Source organism: Lagopus muta, chromosome 8 (assembly GCF_023343835.1).
Source record: "Lagopus muta isolate bLagMut1 chromosome 8, bLagMut1 primary, whole genome shotgun sequence".
In the NCBI taxonomy this organism is placed as follows: domain Eukaryota; kingdom Metazoa; phylum Chordata; class Aves; order Galliformes; family Phasianidae; genus Lagopus; species Lagopus muta.
Window position 1 is genome coordinate 29,167,761 of NC_064440.1, and position 11,537 is coordinate 29,179,297.

The following is an 11,537-nucleotide window of genomic DNA, read 5'->3' on the forward strand; positions in this document are numbered from 1 at the left end:
GCAGAGGATGAGAACTGGGAGCTGTTATCACACCGTTAAAGCACAGCCGATAAAGGGGATTAACAGCCCCATCCTAGTGCAAGAAAGAGAAAGGCAGGCTTAACACCAAATTAACACATCTGGTTACGTTCCTACTGCACTTTCTGGCAGTGTTCATAAAAGCAGAAGCAGGCTGTTATTTCAGACAGATGAGAACTCAAGAACATACAGGGCTCTACCAGGAAGGAGAACTTCATTCTTCCAATTAGGAGTAACTCATAACAATTAAAGATTACATCACTTTGAACACTACTTCAGTAATCCTACGGTTAGAAGTCAACACCAGGTCAGAATAAAGTTGCATGCAGATGACTGGGCAGATGGAATATCCTCCCTTTGCACCCCTTTCCTTTTTTAGAAGCTTCACTTTCACTCTGAACTCCATTGTACTTTAAATGCCTTACTGCAAATTCAACTGACAACCATCCCAAATTCTGGTCTGCCCTTCCCTCCAACAGAGGAAGAGAAACAGCAGAGAAGTTTCTTGTATACAAGTGGGCAATCTGAGAATTGCTCCGCCTGTAATAAACTGTTAACCTACATTGAAACAGCAGTTTCAGCTGGGTTTGTTGTGATTTGTCATGCTCGTCCCCTCCCTTTTCACACAGCCTGCCAAAACCCTGCCCATTTTTGTTCCCAGCAGTCTTCCTGCAGGTGGTTCAACCCTTTCTCAAAATTAATTAAGAGCAATTATGGCAGCCACGTGTGCAGAAGGAAAAATATACACACACATTAGGTTTAACTTTCAGATGCATTTCAGCACATCATCTGCATCACACAGACACCATCAAATACTCTAATTAGGAAAAAAAAAATATGAAGTTAATCTAAATCTATTAAAACAGGCCAAGAACTCAGAGCATGAGCAACATGACAGTAGGAAGGCAGCATGCACTGAAACACTCCTCTCATATCACATAACATTGCAGAAAGGGCATTTTTATACTCTCCAATTGACATCAAGTCTCACTTAAATAATTCAATTGCTTTAAACTAGGCACTGACTGCAGAAATGGCCATGCTGGTTAAGGACTGCACTGCATTTCTGTAACTGCCAAGATCAGCATCTCCTTAATCCAGGCAAATTGTATGAATTGAGGCACTAAATACAGGGGTTTGGTTCATCTAGCCAAGTACTGCAAATGACTACAGCATGGACAAAACAGCATAGGTCTCAGTGAGCTGCAGTTATGCAGCACTGATACTTTCAATCAATAGGGGACATTCATCTTGCCAGCCTCTAATATTCCACAGCTGACGTCTCCCCAGTGGAGCCTGTAGATGGTTTATGTTCCATGTTACCCTTCAGAGAAGAATGGCTCAGAAGTAATGGAGCAGCATGAAAACTTCAAGAACAAAGTAGACTTTATTACATACTGCATGTATGAATAGTGTTTAAGGTAGCAGTCTCAAATCTCTGTTTTCCCAAACTTTTTAATATCAGCCTAACAATGCAGTTGGGTTGCAATACTATCACAGTGCTGTTCACATGAGAAAGAGGTCAAAATAAAGCTAGCTAAAAAAACACAAGTATGGTTAGCAAGGACTCTGAATAATCTTCAATTTTGTCTATTATTGTCATGTGATGCATCTGCATGTGCTTTAGCAGGGATGTGCAATTCAGAGGAACGCACTAGCATTGCACTTTAACAAGCCACTTTCACTCAAGGGTAAACCAGGGATTAAGTTCAATCAACTCCCATCAGAAAGATGGATGAGCAAAGAGAATAGAAATTCACAGATGACTCCCTCTCGTGAATATTTTAGTGACAAGTAAGAAATCATCACATCTGTTTTCCAAAACAGGTTTGTAACTGACTTGCCTACTTCATCCCTACAAAGGGCGAAACTGTCAAGCTTACAACACATCTCACCTCAACCCAGTACCCTTCAGCTCCCTGCCTTCTCCACAGTGCTCTAACAGAAGACTGGCATTCAAGTCTTATGACCTGCATCATTTGGAATCCATGGCTCGAGTTTTAACTTCTCTTAAAAAATATATATAGGCCCGTAGCATGAAATTATGTTCATTTTATTTCTTTTGTCATGAAGCTTGTTGTGTTTAACCCTTCTCTTTAAAATTCTGGCTCCCAGTGCTGATTATTGCTTTCCCAAGCAAAGTAGATACCTGCTAAAACGAGATACTCTGTACTCATGGATTTAGAGGAATCGCTAGGCTAGCTGTACAGCAGAATGGGATCTTGGCAAATCTTTTCGATTCAAAAAGTGCAGTATAAACACTATGTGAAGCTCCAGTTCCAACTAGGAAGATAATGTCTGTGAAGTGTACAATATATTTAGACCTTTTAGAAACAAGTGCAACTTCAGAAAAAAAAAAAAAGAGGTATTTATAGTAATATAGCAAAAGTCCTCTACAGTTTCTATCAATAGCTTTTTATTTCCTCAAACAAATAGGAAGAAAGCATCTATTAATACCTGGGTTAAGTATGTCTGATAATAAAGTTTTCCCCAGGATTTGCTGCCCAGATTTAGAGAGCAGCACAGCTGTTCCACAGGAAAAGATAAGCCTGTTTGAGATCCAGTAACAGATGCTTAGAACAGAACAGACCCAGATTGCTGCTTCCCACCAGCAGATCAGAGGAGATTTGGCCAGCAAGACCACTATTCCAGGTCAACAGAACAGGACACAAAGTACCTTGTGACAAAGAGTACGTCTAAAAAGCCAGTTAATAGGGAAAAGAATGAAGTTTAAACTCATAACAGTTACTCAATAGCTACCTTCTCACTCAAGTTGGCACCCTTTCCAAAACAACTCCATTATGACTTTCCCCTTTTTGCCATACACACTGACCAACGTACCACTAGCTAATTTGTTCAGCAGCTAAAGTTTCATCTATACACTTTAAGTAGTACCATAAAAACATAAAGCAAACCATCAGCTAACTGGAATGCTGCACCATTTTCAGCATGCAGACTTTTCTCACCAGTGTATCAAGCAACAGAGAAAGACTGTTATGTTACATTAATGCAACACCTGCTTCAAGAAAATTAACAAGCCTTCTGGCTGGAACTGGGGTATCCAGTCTTCATTTCCAGAACCTCTGGAGACAGAAGACAGAAAACTGGAACTGTTCTAACTGTAACATGGAAATTTCCTCCAATTTTTTTGTCTAAGACAAATAACACCAAAAAGCCAGAAGACTTCAAAATAAGGCAATTTAAGTCAAATTCCAATCTGGTAAAACCAGTAAGAAGGTGTTAAATCTTTTGTTACAACGATAGATAGTGCAGTTAATTTGGACTGGGCTTAATTGATTTAGTCAAGTTTATGCTATCAGCACTCCCCATAGTTTCTCCTCGATGCATGCGTGTACGAGAAGCACTAGTTCTTCTCAATTATCTGTGTGTGTGTGTACCCACATATTTGTATTGATACATATACATACACACACCAAACTACTGGAAGAAGGAGCCCAGTACACCATTAACAAAAAAAAAAGCTTGTACAGAGCAGAAATATATCATCTTGAAAGAAGCTCTTAATGAAAGAAGGAACTTTCAGATATAGCATCATTTACCCTGCAAATGGAAGACAAATGGACTCACAAATAGACTACAAACTTCTCTTCAAGATTTAAGAGCACCTAGTTATAATCTTTTGGCACTCAAAAGCCATTAATAGTTGAGTGAAGGAGTGTGCCTGGAAGGAACAGAAGACAAGCTGAACAGTGCTTATATTGTTCAGCTAAACACACAGACTTCTCTTAAACTATCACTAAAATAAGGCACATAAATCTTTTCCAAATCAAATCAAAGCAGTGTCTACGGTTCTGATCTCCGCATAGCAGTAGTTCAGCTTTGCTATTTTTCATATACTCATTTAGAATTACCTATGTACGTGCTCTGATCTCAGTACCAAAATGCTCTGAACTACACAGAAGCAGCTCCCTGGACTTCAGATTAAAAGCAGAAAGAAAGAAGACTTATGCACTTATTGAAAATAACCCACATGGCATCCATTTACTTGATATGCGAGTAAGAGCTGCAGGATGCGGTCAGGTACACATGCAGGTAATGCTGATACATTAAGCACTGATGAGTATTACAACATCTGCCTGCTGCATGAAGCCACAGAAGTTTTTACAAAAATACTAACAGTAGGAGTGTGTGCTTGGAGCCTTTCCTACTACACCACTATGTACCGCCGGTCTCCCCAGGACAGATGTCAGTAACACACACAGAACATTCAGTCAGAGTTGTACAGTAACACTGACAACAAAGCTTACTTTTTGAAGAGGTCTTTGTCCAGCATCACACCATCAGAAGTTGTTTGAAGGGTCAGTCTTAACATATCCATGCACTCTTTTAACCTGGGATCTGACGTGCGTAATCCTGTAGATTTGAGTGCCTACCACAATAAGTCAGTAATTACTAAAATGAAAATGTATGCTATTGCAAAGATCTCTGCTGTTCAGTCTCATTTATTAACGTAAAAATCTATCTGCCACGGCACCATCAACATCAAAATACTCAAGATATATGCTATAGGGCTGCTATGGTTTGGATCAAAATCCACAGTGGTCCAACTGCATTTTGTCTAAGTGCAAACACCACTGAGCTGGGCCACAGACACAGAAGCTTTGAAGCATATTCTCTTGCACAGCAAATAAATGAGTTAACAGCACAAGAATTCTCATTCAATTACACACACACAGCATTGAGGAAGGGGAAAAGTCACATTCCTCGTTGCAGCAACCCATTTGTAACATGGATTCCTTCATTTATATTCTTGCATCCAGTACTTAAAAAAAAAAAACCACCTTGTAGCAGGTAGCTCTCATACAGCACCCAGGAACAGTAAACTTACAGTTATGAATTTATGCACTGGTATTTTCTCTTGTCCTTCTGCAATAGTGTAGAAGAGCAGATCTTCCAAGCTAGGAAGGAGACCTTGCTTCACTTTACTAAAAACAAAAAACAACACACACAGGCACAGATCAGTGAGTATTTTTGTTCAAACATTTGCATTTTTCACAAGGAAACACATTTTAATTACCAATGTAACTACTAGTATTAATTTCAATGTTTTTTGTTTCTTTTGTATCAACGATCAGGGTTTAATTCAGCTTAAGGTAGGAAAAACTGTAACACTAGAGGCATACATATGATGCTTTTAGAAACATTTTTAGCACACACCTTTTTACTGACAAATGTCTTTCTAAGATCGGATTTGGAAATGTTTGGGAGCAGATTCATTGCATTTCCCTCTGCTTGATCCTACAGAAGACAGAAGTGCTACGTGCATAGAGGATAAAAAATGCCTCAGACTCCAAGACCTGCATGCCTTGTAACTCAGCTCAAACAGCAGACTGATGCAAGAATTTCACAGACAAGAGAAGGCAAGAGGTGATGGGCACGTATTATTTTCTTCAAAACAGTCCTATTTTTAGGAACTCCCAGGAGTGCCCTGTCCTTCTGGAAGCTTATGTAGGCCACATCAGTTGCAGTGAAAGCAAGTGAAGCCATCTGCAGCATAATCCACTAACAGGAACTATCTCAGGCACCAGAAGCAGCAACGCAGACAGTGTAAGTTCCATGCAGTACAGATAAATCTTCAAACAGCCAGTATGTTTATCAGTACCATACAGCGGCCCTCCTATTCTCCCTTGTGTTAACTACCAGATGCACTTCTTGTACATCTGTACTGGTTCCTAGCTTAGCTCTCCATTTTAAGTGAGACACGAAGGAAAGCTATCATATTCCACCCAGAAGAGCATGCTGTAACACAGAGCTGCCTCCTGCTCTCAGCTTCTCCTTTCTGTGACACCCCATAGTACCCCTGCAGCAGGTCACAGCACAAGGCTGAGTCAATCCCTTGGCTTCCCATGAGCCCTGCTCTGTAACATGCAGCTGGAAGGCTGCTCTAGGAACCGTGTGCTCCCAAAGGGCTACAGGCAACGGCAGCCAAGGGCTTCACATCTTTCCTTTTAATACCTTCAAGTGTTGACGTCAGATTCGACACAGCCAGTGTAGTGTGTTGATGCTTCACAAGTTAAAAAAAAAAAACAACAAACAAGTTCCCCAGTAAACATAAGGGAAATGCAGGGGATGCAGCCTCACCTTAGGTTAGCCACTAATTTTAAAACTCAATCCTATCATCTGTTAACATTGAGAATACATTGTCACTATGGTATAATACATGCAAGTTGTTGCTTGAGACTTACTACCTAACAGCAGACTGTCCCAAGGCATTTTCTCTATTTCCATAGCAGTACACACATGCACACGAGAAACAAGTGGAACTCCTGCTCAGAAGAGCCTTCCTGGGATCAACGGCCCCTCACAGCACAGCAAGGCTGCCTGCAGGGCTGGGAGCTGCAGAAAGCAGCCCTGCAGTGGAGTGCAGAACGCGGGTGGCCGATGAAGCCCTGCAGATGGGTGCTACGCCTCCCTCTGCTCCCAGCACTCGCTTGCTGTAGTTCAACAACAGGTCACACTCATGATTCATTATTTTTAATAAAAACCTGATTATCTCCATATACCTCTTAAACATACGGCAACCCTTCAGCTGCGCTCGCCTCCCCCCCTTCCTGCAAACTAGCACTTAGAACCAGCAGTAAAAACCTCACTTCTCATTTTCCAATGCAATACGCCGTACTTCCATACTCCGAACAGAAGACAGCTTTGTAAGCCCACAGAACCCTCGTTGTGTTCCAGCCTGGATTTTTTTTAAAAGCAGAGCTGGCTGACTAACGCACAGACAGCCTGGCAACTCAACCGAGGCGGGCACTAACAGCTACCTCAAGCAAACGCCCTTTTTCCTCCAGAAAATTCACGTCTTCCACGCAGCACACCGCACTGCTCATCTTTTGACAGCGGGATGCCCAGACCCAGCTGGCAAAACCAAACCAACCCACATGCAGATCAAACTCTCCTCCTGCAGCAGCATTGCAGCTCAGCAGCTATCTACTCGTTTTAGAGCCATGCAGTGTTACAGAGCCACACTACGGCCCTGAGCTTCACCCACGCACACGGAGCATTTAACTCAGCTCAGTGCTGAGAACAACTTGATGTTTTGCACAACATCTACGCAACAAGACTTGTTACCGGCGTCCAGGAGCTCTGGGAGAGGAAACCCCCCTGTTCCCCTTGGACTCAGGATTACTCCGAAGATGTAACTCCTGTCTGGAAGATTGCAGAAAAATAGACAAAAGCTTTAGACGTGTAACCAAGATTTTTATCTGCTTTTTTCCATCTGTTGAAGAGAGATGGAGCTTTCACAGCACAAAGTGAAATAGTTTCCATATCTTTCACATCTGCTGCTGTTCAATATTGGGTCAGTCAGCTCAATTTAACAACGGCTCTGCGCCGACTGCCAAAGCAAAGAGGACGGCACTTGATGTATTTACAGAAAATTGCTCTGTGTCAAACAGTCTATCCTTTGATAAAGTTTATCGGTTAAACAGAGGTGGAAAGGCTTGCTCTGCAGTTTGTCAGGTCATTGATGTCAGTAACCCATGTTTGCTTTACCTAAAAGCGGTATTTTGGCAGTGAGCACACTTAGCAAGATAGAATTATTCAGCGCAGGTTGGAAAGAGCCACGTTTTTCACACCCAGGGAACAGCCTGACTACAGTGGAAATTCCACTTTATTCCATTATGTCAATAATGGCTTGATAAATTAAAACAAAACAAAAAAAGGAAATAACCCAAACCAGAGGTACAATTAGCCTTCTTTAGCAGTACTGCAACCTGTGAGCTAGACGCAATGCAACAGTTTGCTCCACACTGTTCCTTATGTATCAAGACAAAAACAAGGCCTTCGCAGTCCCTACTCCTCCCCCAGTTTTCCCTTCTGCATCAGTACAGTGCTTATTCCAGACTCCCTGGAGGATTTTATTCTAATAAGAAGTTCAACTATGATTCTAACCAAGAGGTTACGTATCAAATATGTGGCTGACTTCTCATGTCAGACAGTGCCTTCAAACAGCTGGACAGTGGTTACCAACTCATTTCACACAGGGAGAGCAAAAAAGAAAAAGAAAACTTAAAAAAAAAAAAAAAAAAAAAGCCAACAAAATAAACAAGCCTTCTCCTAGAGAAACATTCCTACCTTCAGGCATAGCCAACAAATGCAAAATGGGATGTGAAGAACAAAACATGATATGAAGTCATATTAAGGCTACTCATGGATCACATGTTACTAACCAGAAGACACAAGTGAAAGCTGCCAGGGCTGCCATCTGTAGCTCAGTATGAAGCCTGCAGAAGCTGCCACACTGAGCAGTGGCTGCTGTTCAGTTGGACACGGAGCCCACCAGCAGCAGCAGGGAACCGTTCACTTGAGAGCTCAGAAGACCCAGAGAATGCCACACATTCATAACCTTCAGGCCAAAGACATGGCCGTCAGATATCAAAGTGTTCCTAGTGAACTGCTGCTTCAAAATCTTACTCTGAGAAGTTTGGGTAGAATGAAAACTCCCAACAGTTTGATGCACCTGCATGGCTGAGCACAGCGAGATGAAGAGCTGCCTGATTAATGTCCAGTGATTCCACTGGAATCCAGCCTGAGTATGAAAGCAAAACAAATTCATAAAGTTATCTCCAGAATTCACCCCTGGCCTTGAAAAGCAGCAGTAGTGCTCTCTTGTGATTCTAAGACAAAAACATTACAATGCTAGCAACTCTTCTGTTTTGCTTTGCTGGATTCTATATGCTTGTACCAGCAATACTGTAAGTCAGCTATGCTTCAAAATTCACTGTCTTGCTCCTCCCCATCACCTTACTACATGTCCACACAACTCAGAAGTAGCTTATACTAAGGTGAACTATATGTGATCCTATTACTGTCCAGCATAAAATGCAAAAAGGAAAACGCAGTTAGACTGAAAGCAGAAGTAGACACTATCTCATGTTACACAAGATCGTATCTGGATCGCTTGGATACTGCATTTTAAACACTTAGGCATGAAGCAATGATTACCTTCTAATCCACAACCTTCAGTCATCAGAATTACCAGTCAATGGCTGCTTTCTCAGCTTAACCTCAGATATTTCTTCTTCCCAAAATTTAACAAGCCCCAGGTGAGCCCACAGAGTGATGGGATTGCTGCCCTCCAGAGGGACCCCCTCCACCCACTGGCTCAGCACAGCAGCCCTTGCACTGCAGCCAGCAGAGCGCAGCCTGCACTCACCCAGGCCAGCTGATAGACCAGAAACCTGCCTGCTCAAACACTCCTCTTTGGCACTCTGCACTGTGTTAATGTAAGTAACATGTAAGGTACCACGTACAAATGCTTAAGTAAAATATTTGCAACCCCATAGTGGAAGAATTAGAATGAGATTGGTCAATGTGCCACCAGGAATTCCTGCCCAACCTGAACTGCAAAGAAACAGTTCCCAGTTTTTTTCTTGTTTGTAGCTACATGCTATAGGTTTCATGCAATTGTTCTCTGCACACTGTGCAGGAATGCTCAAAGCATGACTATCTGACTTTCACATACTTTTGTCAAAGGCCAAAAATGCGAGAACTGTTTAACTGGTTTGGGACTATGCAGTCTCCCCACACATGTCAGAAATTTCATGACTCCCCTAAATGATGCTGATCAGCAGGAGCTGTTCTAAAAGCTCAGTTTAAGGAAATGTTACTTCTTGGAAAAACCACCTTTGCAACCACCACAGCTGCCATACTGGGGCTTTTTTGTCCTGCATGTTTTTCAAGGCAACGGGTGTGTTTCTCATAGAAAGTGGAAGTAAGTCTTCAGGCCATGCCCACTTGAGGCACAGCCAGAAATGTTGTTTGTTCCAAAATATTACACGTAGAGCTAATTCACACAAGAGGCTAAATGATGAAAGATAGTATAACTATAATATTTTACCTATGTGCATTATGTCCTATATAGTTCTCTAATCTGATGCACACGCATGATTAAGTAGTCTGCTAGCTGAAATAACAAGCATCGCCTTCCCAAGCAGCTCATAACGCAAAAAAGGTCTGGCCCAAGCCCAGCAGCTCAGACATTTGGTGAGATGAGAGAAAAGACCAAGGGAGCTTCTCCCCCTGCCCACAGGAGAACAAATTCACACCAAAAACTGTCCAAAGGACAGCTACACACAAGCCACAAGCTGCAGTTCCTGCCTGACCTCGTGGAATCTCTTCTGACTTCCTCTTAACATGAGGCTGATGAAGGCATGGCTGCGCATTAAAGCGAAACACTCTTTTCTCGTCTCGCTTCCTCTTTGGCTTCTCTTCATCTAGATAAGAGGCGTGGCAAAGCCGGGGAAAGGAGCCCGGCATTAGGTTTTAATTAGGCCACCCCGGAGGTAGCAGTGAGAAGACTCACGGGCCACCTAGGAGACAGAAGAGGGGCACGTTCCAAGCACGGCCGAAGGGAACGCATCTCCACGAGGCCTGCAGTTATCCGTCCAACCTGGGGAAGGTTCAGCGCGCTGAGCTCGCGTTCAAGAAACCAAAGCGGACGGGAGTAGGGGACGAACGGGGCTCCTTCAGGAGCTGCTTAAGACCAAGAACCAGTAAGGCAGAGCGCTGGAGAGAGTCGGCGGCACACAGCGTGCTCCGGGGCCGCCTCAGGCCGTGGCCGAGGGCCCCGCTCCGGGCTCAGCTGGAGGCACGCGGCACTGTGCGCCCCGCCACCTCCGCGCCCGCGGATGGACGCCATCGGTCATCAACGCGAGGTGACACAGACACCAATTCTTGCGAGAAAAATCAATCGATCGATCGACCAATACAACCCCACGGCACGGCTCCCACCAGCCGTCCCGCGGCGGCACCCACGGCCCGCCCTGCACCCGCTCCCCCGGCCCGCCGGGCGCTCCCCCCCGACCCGCCCGCACCCTGCCGAGCCCCGCCCGCAGCCCCGCACCTGCCGGGCGCCGCCCGCCCCTCCCGCTCCGCCCGCGTGTGAGGAGGCCGCGGACGCTCACATGGCGCCGCCGCCGCCGCCCCGCCCGCACTCACTTCTCCCCCCCGCCGCCGCCTCCGGCCAGCTCCTTGCCGCCGCCGCCGTGGTTGTTGTTGCGGCCGCCGTCGACGGGGGGCTCGCCGGGGGCCGCCGGCTGCTGGGCCCCCTTCCCCGGCTCCTCCAGGGCGCCCTCGGAGCGAGTGCACAGACCCCGCGCCGGGCCCGGACCGCGGCGGGCGGCGGGGCCGGCGCTCAGGGCGGCAAGCTGCGGCAGAAGGCGCCGGGAGCGAGAGCCGGGCCCGGGTCCGGGCCCGCCGCCGGCCGCCCCCGGCTGGCCGAGCAGCCGCAGCTCCCGCAGCAGCGCCGCACGCCACAGCCGCATCATGCTGCGCCTCCGCCGACTGCCCAGCCGCCGGCCCGCCGCGCCGCTCGCGTCCCGCTGTGCCCGCCCCCTCGTCCGCCGATTGGCCGCCGCGGCCTAACTGTCAGGCAGGCGGCGCGACGGTTGGCTAGGCGGGACGCCGCTCCCGGCGCAGGACGAGCCGCCCGCGGGGCGCGGAGGGAGGCGGGCGGGGACGCGGGGCGGTGCCGCCCTCGCGCCGAGGGGGAGCGGCGG

The 11,537-nt window shown here is 45.8% G+C and overlaps 1 protein-coding gene across 2 annotated transcripts in view; it reads right to left on the reverse strand.

Moving 5' to 3' along the window:
- GLS (glutaminase) overlaps window positions 1–11,329 on the reverse strand; it is a 51,746-nt gene extending 40,417 nt beyond the window's left edge. For both annotated transcript variants that reach the window (XM_048954129.1, XM_048954130.1), the window contains exons 1-3: window positions 10,978–11,329; window positions 4,868–4,964; window positions 4,287–4,408 (exon numbers count right to left, since the gene is read on the reverse strand). In XM_048954129.1, the coding sequence (XP_048810086.1) occupies window positions 4,287–4,408; window positions 4,868–4,964; window positions 10,978–11,306 (548 nt within the window). In that variant the 5' untranslated portion in view covers window positions 11,307–11,329. The remainder of the gene's footprint in view (window positions 1–4,286; window positions 4,409–4,867; window positions 4,965–10,977) is intronic.
- Window positions 11,330–11,537: the final 208 nt, after the last annotated feature.